Source organism: Columba livia, chromosome 22 (assembly GCF_036013475.1).
Source record: "Columba livia isolate bColLiv1 breed racing homer chromosome 22, bColLiv1.pat.W.v2, whole genome shotgun sequence".
In the NCBI taxonomy this organism is placed as follows: Eukaryota; Metazoa; Chordata; class Aves; order Columbiformes; family Columbidae; genus Columba; species Columba livia.
This window is the reverse complement of record NC_088623.1, coordinates 2,730,103-2,754,207: the sequence shown is the minus strand read 5'-3', so window position 1 is coordinate 2,754,207 and position 24,105 is coordinate 2,730,103. Positions and strand designations below refer to the sequence as shown.

Here is a 24,105-nt window from a genome sequence, read left to right as displayed (position 1 = left end):
ATCCTGTGCCTGAGCTTTTTGCCATCTTGGTCTTCAAGGATGAAAGGGAAAACCCAGACCCAACTAACCCCTCTCTTCCCTCTGCAGAAAGTTCTTCTGGAGCTGGGTTTGGTCCAGCTCAACCCTTCCCACTGACAGACCTTCCCATGGCCTTTCAGAACAGAATGACCTTAAAAAACAACCAACCCCAAACCCCTAGAAAAACCCAGCGCTCCATCAATTACCGGTTTCTTCCAAAAACTGCTCTTTGTTCCCCACCCTCCCCAAATATCGCAGAGGACTGATGGATCCCGGCTCCGATATGCCGTGCTCTGAGCAATCGCTGCCGGCCACAGCGAGAATGGAGGGTCAGGAAAGTAACAGAACTGAGCGTGTGAAGAAAAAACCCGAAGGCTTTGAACCACTGGCCCCCCCAACTCCCTCCTCTGTGGGAAACGGAAAACCCCGGGGGGTGGCTTTCCAGGCTGCAGCTCAGCTGGGGAGCAGGATGTGCTCCAGAAAGTAGGTGATGGAGTCCCAGTGCTTCCAGAGGAAGAAGAGGAAGAGGACAAGCAGGGCGGTGCTGAGGATGCGCATGCGGGTCTTCATGAGGGGGGTGATGAAGTTGGCGATGGTGGAGACGAAGACGAGCAGCACAGCCATCAGGGCCAGGATGACGTTGATGAACTTGCCCAGCAGCGCCCGGGCGTTGGCGTTCTCCACCCCTTCCAGCTGCACCACCTGCTGCTGCTGCTGCTGCAGCTCCAGCTTGGTCACCCGTGTCAGGCAGGACTCCACCGCCTCCTGTGAGGGGACAGGACAGGTCAGTGGCCTCGGGGGTGTCCCACAAGGGCTTTTGGTACTTGCCCCGTGCTCTCAGACCTTGCATAGCTCCAATGCACAGTGACCGCCCTGCCTGGGAAGGGGTTTCCCTCTGCAATGCCAAGTGCTCCAGTGCCACCTCCGGCTCAGCTGGTGGCAGCAGCTCAGGGGCAGGACCCGGTGGCTTGGGGAGCCCCAAGTCCAACACGCTGGACAGCCACCACAATAACTTCGACACCATCCTGGAGGAGCTCCGGGAGATCAAGGACAATGCAATGCCCACGACATGCCCTTGTCCCACTCTGCCTGCGCTGGGGAAGGTCTTGGTGCCAGGGGTACGCTCTGCAGCAGGGGAGGTGACCCAAACTGGGACAGCAGGGACTGTGGTGACCCACACGTGGCTTGTAACAGCCCAGCGCTGCAGCCATCCCCCCAGAGCCTTGTGCTGCCTTGAGCACCTGGGGACTCGCTGGGGCACAGACAGAGGTTTTTGGGGACACGGCTGTTAGCTGCTGCTCGTTGTGACAGCGTCACAGCAAGAACTTCATCTGCAGGGGCTGGAGAAAGGGATCCCCCGTGTCCCCGCTCCCTCTCAGCCCGGGGTCCCTCCCTCGTCCCATAGATGGGGGGCTGAGCCCTCACACTCCCCTACCTGGATGTCCCGTGCCCTCTCGTAGGACTGGTAGGCCACCTTCTCCTCCATGCTGGCCAGCTCCTGCTTCAGGTTGGTCATTTCGTTCTGGTGCAGCTCGGTCAGGTCGTTCAGCTGCTCCTCCAGGCGCTCGTACCTGTATGGGGGGGTGGAGGGACACTGGGAAGGGCAGGACCTCCCCCAAGCTCCCTTGACACTGGAGAAACCACCTGGACCTGCCAACCCACCCCCTCCTGGTTATGGCTGATGAAGGGAAAGCATTGTGTGATCCTCCATGGGAGAAGCGCTGAACGAACCCAGGATGGTGGCCTTGTAGTCCCCAAAGAGCCACCCTGGGTGACATGTGCTGCCACCCGCCCGTCCCTACCTGTAGCGCTCCTCTTGCAAGCACTGCGTCATGTAGGTGTAATCCCGCTGCAGCTGGGCCTTGAGGTCCTCCATGGAGTCCTCCAGGTGTGACTGACTGTCCTTGATCTCCCGGAGCTCCTCCAGGATGGTGTCGAAGTTATTGTGGTGGCTGTCCAGCGTGTTGGACTTGGGGCTCCCCAAGCCACCGGGTCCTGCCCCTGAGTTGCTGCCAGCAGCCGAGCCGGAGGTGGCACTGGAGCACTCGTCATCGCTGCCGTACTTGGGGCTGGAGACCAGGGTGGCACTGCCACTCAGAGCCCGCGAAGCCTCCTCCGGGTGCCCATCGTCCAATGTGTCCTTCAGGTGGGCGATGTTGTCCGCGCTGCCAAACTTGTTGCGGATGAGGCTGGCGAACTCCCGCGGCTTGGAGACCACAGCGGTGTGGGTGGCCTGGGACAGCCCCGAGAGCCCTCCCTTGACACCCTCCACCACGCCGCCACCGAAGCCGCTGATGCTGGAGCGAACATTGGCGCCCACGTCCTTGAGACCCTGGTGCATGTCCCGGAAAACATCCTTGGGTTGCCGGGAAGGGCCGTTCTGCTCGATCTCTTTCAGCTTCTTGTGGTAGTGCTCCAGCTTCTTGTGCAGCTGCGCGATGGTCTGCGCCGACTTCTGGTTCTTCTTCTCGAAAACCTGCTTGATGCGGGAGGCTTGCTGCTTGTCCGCGTTGTTGGCCAGCTTCAGGTACTCGGCCACGTTGTCATCCCGGGCCTCCTGCTCGATCTTGATCTGCTCGGTGATCTTAAGGATCTTCTGGTGCAGGTGTTCGATGGCAGCTTTTGTCCTGTGAGGGTCGGGGGTGCCATCGGGGACGTCCAGGCAGACGGGGCCATCGGTGTCACCGTGCCCGGTGCTGGAGGGCAGGTTGAGCGCTGTCACGTCTCCCTTGTCCAGCTGCCAGCAAAGAGAGAGGAGGGAGATGCTCAAGGGATCGAGCAAATTCTCAGGGAGCCCCCAGGGAGGCTGCAGGCGAGGAATGGGGTGGTGGCAGAGGAGGGAGGGGGTGGGCAAGAGCTGGGTGGGAGAACAGTTAACCAGAACAATAGCAAAAAGTGCTTTTTTCTATCTGGTTAAGCACTTCCCAGCTGTACTGGTATGCCAGTTAGAGGGCGCAGTAACAAAATAATTAGTATTTCAGGACAGGTTTGGGATAATGTTTTTTCAGCAAGGAGCATCTGCTGTCGGGAGCTTGACTCTGACTCTCTGCCCTTGCTCTGTGCAGAGAGCAGCGCCCGTGTTTTGGGGCTGACGGGCACCCAGCGCCAGCGGGGCAAAAGGAGCTACAACTGAACCCCATCATCAACCCAGCAGCGAGAGCAGCAACGGAGCAACCCAGAGGTATTTTAGTCCCGCTTTCAGACTTGGCTTTTAGCCTAGACGCACGAGAGTTGCAGGTCACTCTGCAGGTGAAGGGATTCCTCGTCTTTCTTTGCCGTGGTTTCTCACCTGGCAAGGCCAGACCCCCCCGCAAACACAAGCTGCCACCTAGAAAGTTCGGACACGTGCAGATTTCCATGTCACAGATGGAAAAGCTGGAGCACTGGGAGAGAAATCACTTGCCTGAGGCCACACTTAAAATCCCTGTTAGAGCCTGGGCTGCAACGCAGGGTCCTGCCTCGCGCTCTCCAACCCCAGCGCGCTGCTGTGCCACTTAACAAGAAAACATCACTAAATCTTTCCAGTTGCTGGGTTTTATAAGCAGATTCTTATGCAAATCTCAGTGGTTGTATAAATGGCTCCTGGCTTCTAATTAAGGGCTGCTTGATAGTTAAATACTGTTGGCAGACCTGAATAATTTCTCATTTCCAACACGCTTTCCCCGAGTGACCCTTTAATAGGGATGATGCTGCGAGATGGTTACTTAGGAGTGTGTTATCACCAGGAAACGCCTTGCGCGGGAGGGAGGAATGTTCTCAAGATGCTGCTTATCAACACTCCCATCTGCCGCAGGTCCTCGGAAAAGCTGGGACCATTGGAAAAGCTGGGACCACCGGAAAAGCTGGGACCATTGCTGCCCTCCTGGTATTTACTTGCATGTCCTCCTTCCCCAGTGCTGCTGGGAGCCCGGGGGTGCTGGTGTTTTCAACACCTTGCAGGGGTCTGAGCCTCCTTGGGAAGGCAAAAAGCATCCTCCAGCATCCTCCTCAAGGCTTTATCCTCTCTCCATTGCAAAAACACTGCTGGAATATGGGGCTGGAGGATGAGAGCAAAGGGAAAACCCAGCAGAACTGGGAGCTGGATTGGCACTTTTTTATGCAACAAAAACAACACCCACCAAACCTGCGGAGTTTTCAGACCCTGCTCCTGGGTTATTCTTAGTTGCTTGGCCAGGCTGGGCCCTCCAGCTGCACCGTGAAGGGTTTCGCTTCGGTTTCTTATCAAGGGGAAGAAATTAGAAGCAGCAGGAAACAGACTTTTCGCCGTGATACAGAATTCTCTGTACAGTAATGGACAAACCGGCTGTGGCAAAGGAAAAGGCAGCCCTGGAGATGCTGAAGCCAATGAAGGGGAGAAGTCGCTCAAACTTTGTTTCCAAACAGGGAAAGGTTTGGGAATCACCCAAACGCTTGCCCCTGCAAAGCCAGTCTGTTGCATGTATTTATGGGAGGATATTTGAGTGGTGAATGCGCAGACCCAAGGCTGCCCATCCATGCTGACACAGTCGGGGTGAAATCCCTTCCCCAAGCCCACTGAAAGCTCCGGCCTCTCTCAGACACGGGGCACATCGTATGAATCAGGTTATTGCTTTGAAAACAACAAGCGAACAAAAGACAATACTGATCTCTGCAGTATTAACAGACAGTGCTTGCTAAATCCCAGCAAGCCTAAATGACTGTGCAGTGGATTTAACCGGGGGATTAGTAAAAGCCACACTTTCCCTACATGCAGCAAACCTTCTGATAGGCGCATTGAAATCAAAGTGCTGGTTTCCAGCGCTTGTTTTGCAGGCAGGCTTGGAGGGGAGAGCAGGGGCTGGTGTGGGATGCGGGAGGAATGCAGGACACAAGAAGAAAAATTATTCTTATCAACAGAGTTCAACCCAGGAGAGCTGAGATATGCAAAAGGCTCAAGCTAATAAGCTGAGCAAACAGTACTTAGAGGGCCACGGCCGGGCACAATTATGCAATGCTGGTTTATTTACTGCTGTGGGTTCGATGGAAGAAAGCCCAGGTGGCAGGTGAGGAGCTCGGGGCCACGTCCCCGGCTGTGGGTCCCCCGGCACACCCACGACCGGGAGGGGTTTAAACCCATTCTTAAGAAGCCGCACGGTTATTGCAAAGTTCAGAACAGAGCTCTCGAGATGCTCGCTCGTGCCCTGAACTATTTTGTGTTCCATACCCTGTAGCTGCATCACCCTGAGCCAGGACTGTCCCTGTGAGGGTGACCGCTGTAATACAGCCTGGGGACCAAACAGCCATGGGAAGGACCATATGAGCCTTCAAGAGTGGACAAAAGAAGTGCCGCCAAGCTGTTGAAGGATGCTGGCAGGCAAGACAGACCCAAGGAACTGTTGCACCAATTGGGCAGCTCTGCGGTAACAGCGTCACCGTGGCCTGGGCCCTTGGTGGCCGTGAGAAGCCATAAGGGAGAGGCCACGGCTGGCAGAGAAATACAGGTGGGCAGCGGACACGGGGAGGCTGATTTTTGGGGTGGTTGTTAAAAATGGGTGCTTCCACAGCCTCTCTTCCTCAGGGCATTTAATCAGTGTAATTTGGGACAGCAGCTGGTGACCACAATCAGCCCAGCGCTCCAGGGGACGCTCCGGGTGTCCCCAGCCCCGTCCCCACGTGCGTTCGCAGCCCCGAGCGGAGCCGCTGTTCCCACCAGACAGCGTCACCCACCACAGGCGTTGAAAATAGAAGCAGGAGCCCTGACTCACGCTTCCCACCCTCCTTTCAAGCCTGCAGCAGAGACCGGAGCAGGTGGCCCTGTGTCCCCATGCTGTCCATGTCCCAGACAGGCACAACGGGCTGGCAGCAGCTGCCTCTGCTCATTTATCAGCCAGAGAATAATTTTTCTTACATAATGCCGGGAGGCAGGCTCGGGGTTTCATCTCGCAGCGGAGCTTCCCACCCCATCTTCGCAGCGTTGGCACGGATCGTTCTGGCGGGTTTCATTCACCGAGCACCACAAACCCAGGTACCAACAGCCCCGGGGGGGTCTCTCTGCCCATCACCGTCCTCCCCGTGGTTTTATTCTAAGCCCGATGGCTTTGGGAACCTACCTCCATGGCGGGCTGGGCGCGGGTCCCCCGGGGCTACTCGGCGTGGGCTGCTCGGCCGTGTCCCTGCGGTGGCACAGAGCTCGGCAGCGACGCACCGGCTGCCATGGCCAGGGGGAACGCGGCAGCTGGCGGCAGCAAAGTTTCTGGGGAGCAGCGGGGAGGGAAGGGAGGAGCAGAACCCTCCTGCAGACCCCCCTGGCAGGGCTGTCCCCGTGTCCCCAGCCGCGTCCCGCAAGCTCTGGGATGGAGCTGATGGTGCGGCGGGATTGTCGACTCAGGAAATCTGCCGGAGCTGTTTACGGCTTTCAGGGCTGTAATGCAAACCCCCCCTCGTCCCCGTGGCGGGATATTCCCCCGCCTCCAGCCCCGTACGCTGCCTGTGCCCTGACGCAGGGGGTCACACCGGCCATTGTCATCTGCTGTGTCACACACTAGGACAGAGAGCCTGGGAGATGCACGCACAAAGCAAAACCCTCCACAGGATTGATGTGCAGGGAAAAATACAGTTGCTGAGCAAGGAGCTGGGCAGCCCGAGGGAGCAAAAAGCCACTTGTGTCAGGACCAGGTTGTGTCTTGGCTATGACCCAGGTCCAGCAAAGCGCTGCCAACCTGCTCACGCCGTGGAGAGCGATGGGGAAGGTGTCACCGACCCGATTCTGCCGCGGGAGAACACGCAACACACAGAAAACGCATCCGGCCAGCTGACCAGATACCAAGTGCTGGAGACTTCACATGCAATTTAAAAGGTATTAAATAGGGTATCTGAAAAGCAAGCAGGGACGACAGCAGGCTCTGGTTCTGTGGAAGCTGGTGGTGGTTTGGAGTCACCCCCTGGGTGCTGCATTTACAACAGGGCTGGTGGAGCTGGTGAGGGGCCAAACCAAAGTCCTGGGAGAGAAAGGAGCCCTGGAGCTTGTGCGTTTGACTCAGCCCAAACCTGAGGGGTTGTACAGAGGATTGGGCCCAAATAAGAGCCATGGAGAGAAGCAGAATTCAAGCCCAGAACCTTATGCTGTGCCAGACCAAAGCCCTGAATGTACCCTGGGGATGCTGGGGCTGTTTGAAACCCCAAACCAACTGCGGCTGCAGATCAGAGCATCCGTGTGACCACAGACAATGGGCTACATGAGAAAGGTTCATTTGCAGCTCTCTGGTTTAGTTATTTCTCAAAAACAGAAAAGAAGACAACAGCTTAGGAAGTGCCTTCAGCCACACATGGAATCGTCCAGGCTGGACTGACAAGCTGATCATGACCTAGATGCATGTTTAATGGGGCGGATGGTGCTGCTCCCATAGCTGAGACAAGGCGAGCACCGCTCTGCCCCATCGTCTGTCAGGCTGTCCCGACATCCGTCTATGCCCTGGAAACGCAACCTGTGTGGGAGAGGCTCTGGGTGGCACGCTGCACCCCTGAGCTGTGCAGCACAGCCAGCACTGCCCAGGCTTAGCAGCACAAACATCAACCTGAGCCAGCACGGATGGATCTGAAAGATTTGGTTCGACAGCTCCACAAAAGCACCGTCCCCAGGTCTCGGCCCCTTTGTATCCCACAAATGTGAGTTCCCTAAACCCTGTTGTGGACGCTTTTGCAACGGCATCCCTGCGGGAATGCCTCCCTTCCAGGAGACATCAGCTCTGACGGATTCTGCAGCCTGGCCAAGCCCCGGGTTGTGGGTCCCTCTGGCCATGACACAGGGTAGGTTACCGAGAGACGTTCGTCTTTGGTTTAACATCTCTCATAGCATCACTTCTCATTTTAGCACAGGAGCCAGAGGTCACTTCCCATCACTCTTCCGCCACCTCAGCAGGGCAGCAACAATCCCCAGCTGCAGAGACACCCTGGAAAACACCCTCCCTGCTCCCAGCTCTGCACTCCATTTCCCTTATTTCAAGCACTGGGGCCACCCTGAAGCCCATCTCTGCTTCTATGCTACAGGTTCTCCCAGCCTGTAATTAACAGTAGTAGCCCCCCCGAGCCTCCCGCAGCTCCTGCCAAGCTCACAGCCCCCAGGCAAACCCTGCCTGACCCACCAGGCTGTCCCTGGCCACCAAAGGAGCACAGAATTCCCCAGAGGAGGCTCAAGAAGTGATGGTTTGATAAAAGCCAGAATGCTCGGGACGCGACTTTGCAGGCAAGCTGCTGCTATGAGACCTGGAGAGCGTTTTCCTTTTATTTACTGGGGACCTCAAGCAGATTGATTCATAGGAAACCTCCTGTTCTCAGCTCCCCAGCACAGGGGCAAGTTTAGGGTTAGCAAATAACTGCAGAAGCAAGAACGTAGCCTATTAGTGCCCCAGTAAAGCAAGGTGGAGCAGTGGTGCTGTGTTTCCCCTTTGGCAAGATGCAAAAACCCCACCTGCATGGGAAAAATGGGGATTTTTGCATGGAAATTACCCAAGAGGTTGGTGGTGGACTCCCCCTTATCCTTAGCACCAGCTCTGCTTTAGGAGATTTAGTCCAGCGCTTAGAAAGTGGCAGCTACGTTTTTCAGGCCTGCCTGTAAGAGGTAAATTTAAAAATAAAACCCGAATCCTATGCAAAGGAAACCCCTGGATAGACACAAAATTACAGGACATGTGTGTACCGGTGCTGAGTGGTGCAGCATCTGGCCCTGAACACCCACAAAGTCCTGGTCTGAGCATCTCAACCAAGAGACAGGTCATCTGGCGATGCAACACAAACACAAGGCAAATTCTGGACTCGGGTTCTGCCTTTGCTGGCCAGTACTGGCAGCAGCCAGAGCTGGGCTTAGCAGGAACACACAAGGCTTGAGCTTAGCGTAGAGAAGCCGCTACTGAAAAAGGGAGGAAGAGCAGCCAAGATGCACTAGCGCGTCCTCAACCAGGCTGGAAAAGCTGCGTATGGATCATCAGGAGCCAGGATGCTGATACAGGTGAAGATCTTGCTCCTTAACCTCATGTCCCCCAGGGCATTTGGTGGCCAAAACAAGTGGCCAAGACCTCAACCCTTGCAAGCAACAGCCTGACCTTTACCTACTGGCACCACCTTGCTCCTCACCCTGTATTCCTGGCCATCCCGAGTCCTCGCTTAGCGGCAGGAAGGAGCGTGGAGGGAGCTACTTACAAAGACACCCAGCAGAGAATTTAAGAGCAATATCCTTTTCCCAGCGCAGGAGTCGGGAGGATGTGGTTCTGGCATGAGGATGCCCTGGTCGCCCCTGCAAAGCGCTGGGCCGGTGCTCCGCGAGGCCGGGTCCTCTCCCTCGGTCATGGCTGCGGTTCGGGAGGCGAAGGGGCAGAGGATCCTCCGGCGTGTGTTTGCGGAGGAGGCACCGCCAGGCTCTGAGGCAGCCGGGAACAAGCAGCGCAGGCTGGTGAGCAGGGAGGGAGCCTGGGGGGAGCTGGAACATGCTGGGTGTTCGCAGGGGCCGGTCCTGTTCCTCCAACTGTGCTGGGAGAACAAACAGCACCGCCAAGCGCTGCCTCACCGGGCTGCCTTCCCAGCCATGCAGAGAATGAGCAAACCAGCCATCGCGGTGCCTCTAACGGTGCCACCACCCCGTGGGGCTCCCAGTTGGCAACAGGCAGGGAGCGTGTTCCTGCCACGGCACCCAGGGAAGAGCAAGCGTGTGGGTACAGATGGGTAGATCGCTGGGGTGACGGGGATCCATCCCCACTGCCTGCCCTGGGCTTGGGGAGTCCCTGTGCCCATTCACAGCGTGGTGCCCCCCACATTTCCTAATCCAAAACTGCATCCTCCAGGTTGGGGGCTTGCAGGTCACCGGGAGGGACGCCTCTGTGGAGATGCTTCAGTGACCACCTCTTGTGGGTGAAGCTATTCACAGTCCTTCCTACACTTGGAGAATCTTTAGAGAAATTGTCTTTACCGGAGGGAGTAACCCCGGGAGCTCCAGCAACAGTGCTATTTTGCTTTCTGGGTGACACAACATTAAAACCACCAAGCACAAGCCCCCAGCCCACGCTGCAGCTGGGTTTTGGTGCTTCTAACAAGGTGCTTAGGCAGCCGGGGGGGATTTTGAGCATCTTTTGTAGGAAGGGTTAGAGGGGGAAGGCAGGGAGAGGCAGAGCTGCAGTGGGGTGAGGAGTCGCAAGGCAGGACCCCGCTTCTCTCATCCTGAGCCAAATCCCACTCTCAACTACAACCCAAGCGGCAGGGAACAGGCAGGACAGACTGCGGGACAGACAGGACCCCTTGCTCCCCCAATTCTGCCCTGGGCATCCACCCCGTGCACCAGCCGCCTGCTTGACTCAAACCCCCGGGGACAGGCGGTGCTTGGGAGCGGGAGCTGCTGGTGGGCTGGAAACAACAGCCATATGTCACTGAAGGCTGAGGAACACGATGTCTTTTGCTAGGGGGTGAATCAGTACGAGAGTCTGATATTCTTCTTCTCCTGAATTAATTAAGCAGCAATCTTGGGTATCTTTGTCTTCACAGCTATTACCTGCTTTTCCCAAACAGCTCCTCGAAGCACCATCCCGATGTGGGTGACGGACCGATTTCCACCACCCCCCTGCACTCACAGGCTCCTATTCCCCTGTGACACATGGGGACACGGAGGCAGAGACATGGGAGCCGACCTGGACAAAAGTGCTCTCGTGCCCGCCAGGAGCTCAGTTTGCAGCCAAGGTCAGCAATCCCCCCTGAAAACCCTTGGCACTCTTGGGGTCTCTGCACACAGGTGCTCCCCAGATCACCCCCTTGGGACCCTGCCCAGATGCTGGGGGAATGCAGTGGGGGCAGCTTTACATCCTCATTCCCTCTGCTTACTTTTGCAGTCACCTCTGGCTTATTTTGGCTCCTTCCTCTGGGACTTTAACACCAGAACTCACCAGAAGTTTGGATGGGAGAGGAGGATGTGCTTTGCCTCCACCAGCGAAGAGATAAAGGAGATTTCACCCGATACACAGGCAAGGTTGGCCCTGGTTGCCACAAAATCACAGAATCCCAGAATGTCAGGGGTTGGAGGGCCCTGGAAAGCTCATCCAGTGCAATCCCCCCATGGAGCAGGAACACCCAGATGAGGTTACACAGGAAGGTGTCCAGGCGGGTTGGAATGTCTGCAGAGAAGGAGACTACACAACCCCCCTGGGCAGCCTGGGCCAGGCTCTGCCACCCTCACCAGGAACAAGTTTCTTGTCAAATTTAAGTGGAACCTCCTGTGTTCCAGTTTGCACCCATTGCCCCTTGTCCTGTCCCTGGTTGTCACCAGAAGAGCCTGGCTCCATCCTCCTGACACTCCCCCTTTCCATATTGATCCCCATGAATGAGTCCCCCCTCAGTCTCCTCTTGTCCAGCTCCAGAGCCCCAGCTCCCTCAGCCTTTCCTCACACGGGAGATGCTCCACTCCCTCCAGCATCTTGGTGGCTGCGCTGGACTCTCTCCAGCAGTTCCCTGTCCTGCTGGAACTGAGGGGCCACAACTGGACACAATATTCCAGGTGTGGTCTCCCCAGGGCAGAGCAGAGGGGCAGAAGAACTTCTCTGACCTGCTGACGACCCCCATTCTTGCCAGCTGGGGAAATCGAGGCAAGGCGCCGGGGGTTGCTTGGCAGGCTGTACTGAGCGCTTGCTGCCCTTGTGACACTTGTGAGCGGATCCCTCTGGGACAGCCGGGAGCAGCTGGCTGGGGGTACGTGCGGACAGACTCCTCTACGCTCCGGTGCGGTAACGCTGCCCTCTAACGGCCACCACCCGCGGCGCCAGCCCGCTCGCTCCCCGCCGCTGCTCGGGGGGGTTTAGTGGGGGCCCGGTGGAAGCGGAGGGCTCACCTGGACATGGACCATCCCGCAGTCCCCGCAGGCGTCCGCGCAGCTCCCCGGCAGCACCAGGCACAGAACCCCGCGCCCGCCCCGCTCCAGCTCTGCTCGCCCCAATGGGGACGAGGGTCCCCCCAGGACGCTGTGACCCGCCAGCACTGCTCCGCTGTCGCCAGCGCAGGGGATCGGAGGCCGCGGGGAGACCCCACGGCCGCTGCCGCTGTCCCGGCAGTAATGCCCGTCTGTCCCATGAGGTGCTGGCGGGTCACCAGGAGGAGATTAGTGACATAAGGACAAGGCTCTCCAGCACGATCCCAGGGCCACGCGCAGTCCCCGCTCACAGCCTCCCCCTGCCTTGGCCAGGCCGCTGCCACCACCGCTGTCACACGTGCCACCGCGTCTGCCAGCCAGCACATCCCTGTGTGAAACGCTGACACCAGCCACGTGGTCCCTGGGATGCACCGACACCAAGAGAATCACAGAACCCCAGGCTGGTTGGGTTGCAGGAGCTCTGCAGATCCCCAGCCCAGCCCTGCTCACGCAGGGTCACAGAGCAGATCACACAGGTGGCTCCAGGGGGTTTGAATGTCTCAGAGCAGGAGACTCCACACCCGCTCTGGGCAGCCTGGGCCAGGCTCTGCACCTCCCAGCAAACAAGTTTCTCCTCATGTTCAGATGGAGCCTCCTGTGTTTCAGTCTGTGCCCGTTGCCCCTCACCCTGGCGTTGGGCACCACTGAACAGTCTGGTTCACCCTCTTGACACCCACCCTGCGGATATTTGTAAGCATTGATAAGATCCCCTCTCATACACCTCAAAGACGCCACCTCGCTTTGGCTGGGCAAGCGAACCACACGTGCTGGGACACATGGGAAGGTGGCTGCTGGAAACCCAGCGGTGTTCCCGGCCGTTGGTGCCCACAAACCGGGAGAAGTGGCTCCCCCAGCCCACCTGATGTGCTCACCAGCGAGCAGAGATCCATACTAGAGCAAAGCAGCAAATGCCAGCTCTCGGAGCAGAGTCAACTGGTAAAAGCATCAGGCCCAATCTACGTGCAATCGCCAGCGGGAGGCAGGGGACATCGGGGCCACCGCGTTGTCTCCCCACCCTTAGTGGGAGCCGCTCTTTGGATGCACAAGGTGAGCAGAGCACGGCGGGGAAGGCTGAGGTGGGGAAGCCATGAACACGTGTGCTGCAGGTGGGTGTCATCCTGGAAAGCAAAGCCTTGTCCCCAGCTTGGTCCCCGATGTGCAGTGACAGGTGGTGACAGGTCATTTCTCAGCGACGCTCCCTGTGACGGGCAGCACGCGGCATCTCTCAAATTACAGGACCAGTGCCTGGCACTGAATGCCCAGATTGTGCCGTAGTCCCGCTCACCCCGTCTGCACCCCAACATCTGCCTCTTGGGGGTACTCAGGGGTGCAGGGGGGAGGAACCGTGTGTGCCCGGCCCCAGAGGGTGGCCCAGTGCTGGTGGGGACCACAGAGCAAGGAACTGGTGCAGGTGATGGGAGGGAAAACTGCGTGGACCTAATTAGGGGAAAAAAAAATCAGTAGCTGTTCAAAAAGCGCTCGCTGAGGCCGAGCGATCCCACGAGGGATTAATCCAGCGTGTGCTCAGGCCCTTACACAACGGGTGGAAAATTCAGCGTGAAATATCTGGGGGGAAAAACGGCCTTTTCACAGGAGCCTTGTTCAGCCCTGGGGCAGCAGCTTCCAAACAGAGGGTGAAATGGGGAGGAGGGACAGGGCGATGGGAAGCGATTGCGGAGCTGTGCCAGGTTCTGGAGCCCAGGGCACGGCAGCACCAGCCGTCCCTGGGACGAGGAGCCGCTTTGCTGCGCGCCGGGGCTGGGTTTCCTCAGGGCTATGGAAAAATAACATGCCATGAGAATATCACATAACTCTTGTTTCTCTAAATAGGTTATTTTTTCCACTGCCTCACAAAGGCCGCAGTATCGTCTCTCTTCTTATTACTCTTTGTGTCATATGTAGTTAATTATTTATCCCCTTTTTAATGCTCTTTGTGCCGCTCTGTGAGTGGACACGGACCCGCTCGGCTCCCACCTCCCTCCCAGGGCTTCTGTCCCGCTGCAAACTGCTTCGGCACAAAGTTTTGGCCGTAACCCCAGATGGCTCAGCACGACCGGGCTCCTTGCAAGGGCGATGCCATGGGCCAGATGGAAGAAATTCGGGCTGTGGATGTTCAAATGGACAACCTGAACGGCCCCCAGCTCTGCTTGAGCATTTGGTTGGGGTGCTTTGTGCTAGCGGGGACAGCCAGGGTCAGGGTGCTCTGATCTGCACATTGTAAAGGAGGGAGAGGAGGACCCGGGCAGCCCTGTCTTGTGAGTACAAGGATGTTTTTATCCTCTGGGACAACATTCCCACGTCCCAGCGGTGGCCCCGTCCCTGTGGCAGGGGAGCAGTCGCAAAGCCGCGAGCGTCAGCTGCAGCTCGGCGCTGAAACTGCCGAGCGAAAACAGAAAGAAAAAGTATCTGCTTGATGCTTTTTTCCATTAGATCAGAGGACGACAGAAGCCTCCGGGTCAGATTTCCCTCTCCGAGACTCGGTGCCAAGAGGGGAGGAGATCACGGACCTGACACCCCCCTACTATCCCACCCCGGCAGCTCTGTCCATCCCTATTACACAGCTTCTCCTGTAAGAACCACCTTTCCGTCAAATTAAGAAAAACACAAGATGCATCTATCCCTCTGTGCTGCAGAGAGGGGTTTTAGATTGTGACACCCCCCTGAGCTCCAAAGGCCAAGGGGAGAAGCCGCTGCAGAATCTACCAGCACCCAGAGCACCTCCCTGCCCACGCCTTGTCCTCAGCGTGCCGCGCCAACACGCTAATCTCAGCTCTTTCATAATTAACAGGGCTAAACACTAGATGGAAATACCATCCTCTCGATTAGCTCTGCGCAGAGCAGTTTAAAAAAATCACTTCAGCCAGGACCGATGTGCAGCCGCCCAGATGAGCCCTGACAGACGCCCGGAGCCGGGCTGCTCGGGATCCCCTCGGACCCCGTGGTGGGGTCCCACGCCGCTGGCACAGAGCTCTTGCCAGGTCCCTTTTTCTCTCCCTCAAATCCCACTCTGGGAATCAGAGTGGGGAACGTCCCCGCCTTCACCTCCCTGTGAGAGGAGCAACAAACCAGCAGCCTCTGGAGCCAGGTGTGCCCGCTGTCCCATGCACCCGGTGCCACCGGCATCGCCTTGAGAGATGGTCTCCTCCCAACAGCATTTTGGGGGGCCCTACGCCCAGCCTTTCCACCGTGCCCCCCATAGCGATGTCCCCACGGCACAACCCCACCTTATCGGCCAGGCACTCGGTGTCCTCGGTGAGCAGGTAGACGGCCCCGCTCTCGGCCAGGAGGATGGCAGTGTCGGTGGTGGAGGACGACCTGGGGCGGCCCTGGTGCTGATGCAGGATGGCGGTGAGGCTGCTGTCCTGGGGGGCCTTACGGCCGAGGTGCGGGCTTCCTTTCTGGGGCTCCAAAGAGCCGCTCTTGGCCCGCCGGCTGCCGCTGTGCAGGCTGGTGCCGCGCTTGATGGAAGGACGGGAACGGATCTGCTGCAGCACCCGGTTGAAGGCGGTGGGCCGCGCCGGGAGGTCATGCAGGGACATGGCGTAGGAGACGCGGTGCATCTCTGGGGAGCGCTCCTTCTCGTCGGGGGAGTCGTGGTCGGAAGCGCCGTAGTGCGGCGGCAGCGAGTCCTGCGAGTTCTGGTGCTCACGCTCCCGCGACCGCCGGCGGCTGTGGAAAAGGTGCTTCAGGCCGTGGCCAAACATGGACCCTTCGGAAAGCTGCTGGATTTTCTGCAGGAAAAGAGAGAAAGCAAGCTTTGTTACCATCAGCAAAACACGGCACCACACCGCTTCGGCTCACATGGCACTAACGGACTATGCCCGTGGCTAGCACTGAAGCTTGAGGGCTTAAATTGCTTCTGGAGGGCTCTGGGGACCCCAAACCAGTCCAAAGGGATTTGCGAAAGGGAATAAGCCCTGCTGGTGGCACTGTACTTTATACCCACGGAAAAGTATTAAACATCAGTGGCCATTTACTCTTCTCTCTGTGACAGTGACAGAGCCCAGGGAATGGCAGAAGATGTGCCAGGGAGGGTCAGTGGGACATGAGGAAAAGGTTCTTCACCCAGAGGTGCTGGACACTGAACAGGCTCCCCAGGGAGGTTTCACGGCCCCAACCTGACAGTGTTCAAAAAGAGACTGGACAACGTCCAACGGGGTGACCTGTGGGGTGTCCTGTGCAGGGACAGGAGTTGGACTCCATGATCCTTGTGGGTCCCTCCAGCTCAGGACATTCTGTGACTGGATGACACACAGGGCTGAGCACGGTGGCTTGGGACAGCTCAGGTCTGCAGCTCCAAGAGAGCTCTCCACACCAGAGAGGGGTCTCTAATGGGTGCTGGACACTACAAAAAGTAGCAAGATAAGCAGAAAGACCCTTCAGAGCAACGGCAGGAGGTGGGCTCCTGCTGCAGCCAACGCCACGTGCTCCACAGAGACCTCAACCTTGTGGGCAGTGAGGACGGAGCAGCCTTTTCCTTAGCTGGAAGAACCAGGGTTAGTCCCAGCCTTGGAGCCTTGGCCACCAACACGCTGCCAAGAACCACCTGCTCTCCAAAATGTGCTCCCAGAGGGATCGGGGAGGGCTTTTCCCTGGGGAATTTTCCACAAGCTTCAAGCACAGCTCAGGTTGGACTCGCTTACAGGGGTGAAACCACAGCTCGTGGCCCAGTGCCACCTAATCCAGTCCCCACTGGGCTTCCAGCAGAAGACGGGGACACAACGCTCCCCCGGGTCTTTCTCTCCCAGGGGGGTGACACTCGTGTTCCCACAGAGTACATGGTTTCCCTCTTGCCGGCTCCTGGGAATCGGGACAGATGCTGGCCATGATGAAGTCATGCAATATGGATGGTGGAACAGATCGTGCTCTTGATTACCGCCAGGTCAGCCCTGAATGGCTTCCCCACAGCCACTGGAACGCCTAGATTTGCATCCATGGCAGATTTCAGCTGCGTGCCCCCGCAATCCCCTGTTGTGGTTGACTGGGGCAGCTTCCAGCATCTGCAAAGGGCTCAGCAGATCTCAGCTCCCTGGTCCATCGCAAGTAAATGATCTTGGGACACATAAAGATCCTCTCGCCTCCCAAAGCAGCATTGGGAACGCAGCAGATCACAAAGCACAAGTCTGCCCTGTTGCTCTGTCTCTGTTTTGGGGTTGAGCCCCTGAGGACGCCAGTTCTGACCCTGCTGACGTCCAGGGCCATTTCACCACCCATTTCGGGGCTGGGACTCTCCCCGGGGATGCTGGTTCCCGTAACTCCGCTGCTGCCGTTTACTCGTGCTTGAAAACCAGCGTGAAGCGGCTCCAAACCAGGAGCTACTTATAGCCCCAGCAGACACTTGGCAAAAGCCCCGGAGTTTAGAAAAGCGGCGGTGTTTGAGACATGAGCTCCACAAGCTGCGGAGGATTTCATGGCCGTACAGACAGGACTCCACCTCCTAAAAACCCCAGGTATTAAAGCCACAAGGTCCGAATCCATTAAGGCCTAATTCTCATCACACCTGTAATGCTGACAAGGAATCAGCAATTAGATCCCGTGTCATTAAACCCTTTAATCCATCTGTTACCCATTCATAACAAAAACTTCTACCCTTCTGGTTTTTCCTAGGAAGTAGATAATAAATCTACAGGGCCAAATTGCTGCTTTGGGAAATTGTGATTTAAATTTTTATTCTATTTATAGAGTCTCTATGGAAACAGAGGCAGCGTTAGATAGGTAATAACTATAAAGCCACAGATTTCTGCCATGGAGGGTATGGCATGCCCTGGGATGCACAGTTCGCTCTTTAGAAGGCCCAGGTGAAAAGAAATGACCAACTCTCTTCCTTGAGGGTAAAGCAAATGAAATAAAAGCCAGGCCAGCAATAAAGAAGAGGATGTTTTTCCAGCAGTAGTGAGGAGGTGGAAACCCAAGAGCTCAGTCTAATAGAATTTCACCTTTTTTAAGAAAACAAACGCCGCTCCTCAGGCCTTTTCCAGCTTTTCCTGAAAGAACCTTTTCTGCGCTCTGCAGGACGGGATCCTGGTGGGACGGTAAGGGATGTGAATGGGAAAAAGGGGAGCAAGAAGGAATCCCAGCGCTGCTGCCCTGGGCTTGGACCCCCAGCGGCTCAGGGGCTCGTCAGGCTCGTTACAGCAAAGAACTGTTGGGAGCGCTCACCAGAACAAGCCATTCTGCATCGGTTATTGCGGAGAATCTGCTGATGTAAAAACGCTGTTTTCTTCTGTTACTCTGGGATATTATTGCACTTCCAAAGCAGAGGCATTTTTTCTGGCACGAAACTACTCGTGGCTCAGAACAGAGCGTCTGCCTGGGCTATTTTGGAACAGTCGTTGCTTAATCACCGATGCGATGGATACGGAGATGAATTTCTCAGTGTGGCCAGCTGGAAAACACTAAGATTAACACAAAAATATCTCTATTTCTTTTGTCTTTTTCGTTTCTTCAGCTGGGGTCTTCAGCTCGGCAGCAGGGACATGTTTCCATGGATTTCAAAGGAGCGGCTCGTGCTCCACGGCCCCGTAAGCAGGGGGGTCAAGTCCAAGGCACAAGGTTTGGCTGAGCACAGCCCTGGACTGACCATGGTCGCACTCTCTGCCTCTTTCTTTCATGTCTATCCATCGATGTGAACTTATCTCTTAAAGGTGAGAAGCCAAGTGGGGGGCTGCATGAATCCCCCCCATCCCAAACCCACCACCCAGAGCTGCAGGGACAAGCCGCACCCAGCCAAGAGCCAAAAAACCTAATTTTAACCCAAACCAACATATCTTGCCAGAAAACAGTGGCTTGGATGACTGTTCTTCCTGGGACACTGCTCTTCAGTAACGTCCCATGGGAGAGACAGGGGCTGCGTGTCCCCCCCATTGCACCTGGGAAATGTCCCCAGAGCTGCTGTTCCTCCCGCTGCCAAACAGCCACACGCTCTGAAACCTCCCAGTTTCTTGCCAAATCGTTTCCCAGCTCTGCCCTGACATCCAAACCTCTTACTCGGCTTTCAGGCGCGCTAGGAGGGGATCTGGTTGCCGTGTCCTCAGAGCACGGCCACATGCTGTGAAGTCCTGCTCAATTCTTTTTATTGTTATTAATTATTTATGCCCCTGGCGTGCCCAGGGGTTCCAGCCAAGGCTCTGCAGCTCTTTGGAGGCATCGCACAGACATAGTGGAAGACTGTTCCATCCCATTCTAACCTATCCCATCCCATATTTTAAGGCATGGGGGGAGCCATTCCAGCCAGCACCCCATTGTAACAGCCAGAGCAGGGGACCAGGGACACTGTTGTCCCCCATGGGTGGCAGCTGGCCCAGCTGCCCCTCACAGCCCTATCTCCCACCAGCATCCCGAGTCCTTGTGCTGCCGCAAGTGCCGAGGAAAACGTATAGATGTTCTAAAATGGAAAATAAAGCTCTCCCCCACACACGCTTCTCCTGGGGACAGGATGAGAGAGCAAACATGTGACAACCGTTAGTCATGGTGTTTAATGCCCTACCAAAAGGCTGTAGTGACATGCAGCTCCTTCAGCTCTCTGGAATAACATCTGGGGGGTGGCATCACCTGTCCAGCTGTGGCTCCAGCCGGGGGGGCTGCGGACCCCCACAAGGTCTCGACCTTGGGGGGCATTTGCAGGGTGAGATCTCTGCTGCCGGTGCCCAGAGGAGCCAGATGTGCTCCCGTGGGAATCAACCTGCGAGCGGCACCTCTGTGTCTCCTGAACCGATGCTGAGAGCTGAAATTGGGTGGGAAGGGAGGACAGGGACCCTGGGGGGGTCAAATCTGCAGGTGTCAGCTGGGCACAGAGCGCTTGGCCTCTGCTGAGCATCCCACACCAACCTGAGCATGTGTTTGCTGGGAAGCATCGCCCGCCTCTGCTGGTTCGGCTCTCACTCCTGCACCGCACCTGGCACAAACCCTGGGGACACACGCTGTCCCCCCGCCCTGGAGGATGCTCTCCTCTCCCTGGCGTCCCCACCAGCAGCCCAAGAGCTTTTGCTGAGCAATGCTCCTGGGGATGACGGATGCGGCTGCTCCAGGGACCGTACAGCTCCTGCTCGAGCTGCTTGACAACAGCTCCATCCCGCTAACCGCGGGGGAGCCGGCTCACCTTGGCGGTGTCCTTTCAAGACCAAAATATGCCTGGAAAATTGTTCGTGCGAGGGATTAAATATAAATGTACCTGAGGGTTTAGAATAGGGGCTGGTGACCTTTATGGAGAGGAGGAGTCCTGCGCATCCTCCCTGCAGCGAGCAACCTGCAAAGGCATCGCCACGGGGGGGCCTCTGAACCACAGCAGGGGTCTCCACCCCCAGACACATCCCCTCCTAACGAGGGACCTTTGGAAGAATTAAATCATCTGAGTGGGTTTGACCTGCTGTGAGTAAATGGGAGGTTAATGCTTCGCCCCATCCCCTCCAGCCACCCCCATCCCAACCTCGTTGCTCAGGGCAGGACCTGTGCTGGGGACTGCACGTCCTGTGGTGGGACATCCCCTTGTCCTTTATCTCCCTCCTCCCCAGGAGGTGTTTCTCAGCTCCAGGAGAGGCTCCCCAGCTAAGGAAAGCCCAAAAGAAACTTTCTGTCCATGGATGTGGGGTTTGGATCAGGCCCTGGGAAGAGGAAAGGCCTCAGGTCGGTGCCTCTGGACTCTTGGCTTTTGGTTTCAAAGGTGGGAAAAGCTGGAGCCATGAAGACTGAGATGGTGAAACTGGAGATGGAAACGATGTGAGGCTTCAACTTTCAGCCCTTGGCCAGATCAACCCATTCGGGAAAACAGAGACCCAGGGAAAACACTTGGCTCAGAGATGCTCAGGGGAAGTGGGAGCAGGACCAAGAGGTGATGACCTCGGTGCGGGGACAACCTGGACACACCAGCAGCCGCCAAAGGCCAGGTGTCTCCTCCTGCAGTGTTTTGTATGGATGCAGTCACTCTGCTGCAGGGCGCAGCAATCCCTGCCACCCAACAGATTTTTGAGCAGAACTATGTGTCACGCATCTGCTTTGCTTCTTGCCAGACCTTTTTTTTATCTCGTAATGGAGCCTTCGCTCTCGGCAAAGGAGCTGGGGAAGGGAGTGCTGCCGTGGATCTGCCAGGGTTAGGGGATGGAGATGACACGAGGCAGACTGTTGTTTCCAGGTTGCCAGCTCAAATCCATCTGCAGCTGGCTGCAAAGAAAAGTTTACCTCTGATCCTTGTTCATGGCGCACGGGGAGATAAATCTGTGGGTCTTGGTGCGTGGCAAATGCAGAGCAGGGACAGCAGCTCCAGGGGGGGTTTGGGGCAGGAAAACTTTAAGATTATATTAATGATGCCACTAATCGTAGCAACAGGAGGTGAAGCGGCTGAACGGGTGGTGTCTGTGGCAGGGCCAGGCAGAGCGCCTGGCTCTGCCGCGGAAGCTGTGGGCAGCACCCAGACGCAATTTTTCATGCGTTCTGCCTGGCAAAGCGAGCTTGAGGGTTCGCTCTGTGCAGGCTATTAATTGCTGAGCTACAAATGCGTTAAAGGTGAGCACGGCGAAGCAAACCTGCATTAGGCTATCATCCTCGCATCGATAAAATCGATGGGCATTTGGCTACTGCTGTTGCTCCGAGTGGGACTGGGCTGCAGACCAGGCTGAGCTCCAGCCCAGAGCTGGACGTGCCGCCCAAGGTCCCTTGGTGTGGTGACTGTCCCCATCGCAAGCTGCCCCACGCTCCCACCCCTTTCAGACTCACTATGCAGGTCAAAGGGGCCCCAAGGTGGGAGAAGCTGGGGGATGATGCAGATGAGAAAAAACACCTTGGCCAAGACAAGTTGAGCCTCCTTGAGGTAAGCAAGTCCCGTCCCACCAAGCCTCGGGTGGCCCAGAGCACCACATCCCTATGGATGTGCCTTCCCCTGGCATGGGGCTCTGGCCTCCAGCTGCTTTTAGGGCAGCAGCAGCAGTTGTACATCATGCCAGTGAAGCCAAAACGGCCTCAGGAGCAGGAGTGGCTGCTCGGACATTGAGGAGAAGGTACCATGTGTCACAGCGAGCAGTGTCCTGCAACCACGGGGCGAGTTCTATGGGAATGGGGGTTTTCATTTCCTGGCTGCCTTTCTGGAAGGGATGCAAACAGGCACGGCAGCAGCCTGGCAGACCTGGCTGTGCTTCCCAGCTCCCTTGTGACCTTGACCGTGCCAGTAAGACCTGCTATGGAAAGCGACAGCCTGGGATGCTCCACAACAAGGGTCTGTCCCGGATGCCAGGCCACCCCTGGGTAACCTTCCACTTTTGTCCAGGTCCTTTTGAAACCAAAGAGTACAAGCGGCACCTCTGCACCACCACGGCACGACCGCCACATCGCTCTGCCCGCAGCCGCGACATACTGCAGCGCCTCAAAACCCCCAAGTTACAAGCAGGTAATTCATCTCTGCAACATCAAACCCCAACCGCATCCAGGCCAGCGGGACCCTGTTGAACAGCCAGGGGGGCAGAGTTGCTCTGCTTTCAAACCCACTGGAAATTTCTGCCCAGTTTCACCTGGGACCAGCCTGTCCTGCCTGTCCGCATCCCTGCCTGTGCCCTGCTGCCAGGGACCAGCTCCCGTCGCTCCCGCAGCGCTGCAGTGCCGCGTAACTTGTTTTCCTCATTAACCGGACACAGCCCGAAGGCACAGGAGGAGCAGCCTCGGGGCCATTTACACACCGGCTGCTGCGGCACTAATCCTGCCAGCCCGTGGTCCTCCCAGCATCTCGTCCACACTCGGCACCGGGGTGACTCTGGTGGTGATTCACTGGGGTCTGCTCAGCGCCTCCGCAGGGGGACAGCGCTGTCACCCTCGTCTGGACCCTAAAAGAGCCTGCTCAGGAGATCAGAGCCTGTTCCAGACCTGCTCTGGGGTGCGACCCTCATGCCCGCAGCCCCCCTACCAAGGGTGGGTGTTGTCACCAGAGTACTCCCGCCTCTCCCACCACCACCCTATTGTTATTGATGCTCTTGGTGGCCAGGCTGCAGCAGGGCCATGGCCTCGGCGGTGTCTGGCCCCACACGGGCTTGCGCAAACCTACCATGAGGCATCTCGACCCTGGGAGGTGGCCCCACTGCGAGAACACCCACACCCCAGGAGTGTACCCTCCCCTGGGAGCATCCCCAGCACAGGAGCATCCTCAACCTGAGAGCATCCCAACCTGGGACCTCTTCCTCCCACGAGCATCCCTATCCCAGGAGCATCCCCATCCTGGGACCTTCCTCATCCCAGGAGCATCCCCAATTTAGCAACATCCCAACCTGGGACTTCCCTCATCCCGAGACCATCCCCATCCCAGGAGTATCCCCATCCTGGGACCTTCCTCATCCTGGGGCCATCCCCATCCCAGGGGCATCCTTGTCCTAGGAGCATCCTTATCCAGGAGCCATCTCACATCCTCCAAGGTCACACCTGTAGCAGAGCGGGGACTGGGGTATGACGATGCTGGTACCCCACCAAGTCATACATCCCCTGGCAACCCCCAACAGTAACGCCATAGGGTGTTTGCCCCATTGGTAACTCGGCTGCTGACCCTAAGGAGTGCTCACTCCTCTGGTGACCCCACCGGGAAGCTCACCCTACGCCAGCCCCCCGGTGTCTCCGGTACCGCTGCTCACCTTCAGGTCGGGGGGTTTGGTGCGCGGCGGTAGGACAGCGCCCGCCTCGGGGGCCACCGCCTCCCCGGGCTTGGCCTCCATGGCGGCGGGGCCGGGCGGTTCCTCCGAGGCGCCGGGGTCTTCCTCGGTCTGCTGCAGCTCGTCCGACCGGCACCGCTTCATACCGGAGCGCCGTATCCCCGGGAGGCGGGGGAGCCTACGGCCGCAACGGCGGCGGCGGGCAGCGCCCGGGCGGCCGCTGCGGGGCCCGCGGGCTGCGCGCCCCCGCCCCGCCCGCGCCTGCCCCGCCGTGCCCGGGCCGGGCGGCGGCTCCGCGCCGCGGCGGCTCCGCACCCGCCGGCATCGGCATCCCCGCCGCCGCCGCCGCCGCCGGGGCCTGAGTGGCGGCACCACTGGCCAATGGCGACGGGCGGTGGGCGGGACCGGCGGCGGCGATTGGCTGCGGCGGCACGGAGCTGTCGCGGCGCGGGGTGCTGCCGGGCCCGCCGCTGCGCGCAGCGCGGTTACGGAGCGACGCCTCGGCGCGCCGCTCGGCCTATTGTTTTACCTTAAAAATATCGTTTTGTTGTATTTTTTTATTATCATTTTTCC

At 57.7% G+C, this 24,105-nt stretch overlaps 1 protein-coding gene across 3 annotated transcripts; it reads right to left on the bottom strand.

Annotated features, from left to right (window-relative positions):
* Positions 1-228: 228 nt before the first annotated feature.
* TMCC2 (transmembrane and coiled-coil domain family 2) lies at positions 229-23,867 on the bottom strand. 3 transcript variants are annotated; one of them, XM_005505303.3, is made up of 5 exons: positions 23,515-23,867; positions 15,139-15,645; positions 1,821-2,755; positions 1,454-1,589; positions 229-783 (listed from the first exon to the last, which is right to left on the bottom strand). In XM_005505303.3, the coding sequence occupies exons 1-5, from the start codon at positions 23,674-23,676 to the stop codon at positions 472-474; spliced, it is 2,052 nt and encodes a 683-aa protein (XP_005505360.2). In that variant the 5' UTR covers positions 23,677-23,867; the 3' UTR covers positions 229-471. The 3 variants fall into 3 exon arrangements, with proteins under 3 accessions (XP_005505360.2, XP_021147139.2, XP_013223383.1); XM_021291464.2 differs by lacking the exons at positions 15,139-15,645; positions 23,515-23,867 and adding an exon at positions 9,172-9,465; XM_013367929.3 differs by lacking the exons at positions 15,139-15,645; positions 23,515-23,867 and adding an exon at positions 6,087-6,228.
* Positions 23,868-24,105: the final 238 nt, after the last annotated feature.

Coding starts and splice junctions, on each gene's coding strand:
- TMCC2 (XM_005505303.3), bottom strand. CDS start 23,676: ATGAAGCGGTGCCGGTCGGACGAGCTGCAGCAGACCGAGGAAGACCCC. Junction 15,646..23,514: donor CCAAACCCCCCGACCTGAAG/GTGAGCAGCGGT, acceptor CTTTTCCTGCAG/AAAATCCAGCAGCTTTCCGA. Junction 2,756..15,138: donor CCGAGTGCCTGGCCGATAAG/GTGGGGTTGTGC, acceptor CTTTGCTGGCAG/CTGGACAAGGGAGACGTGAC.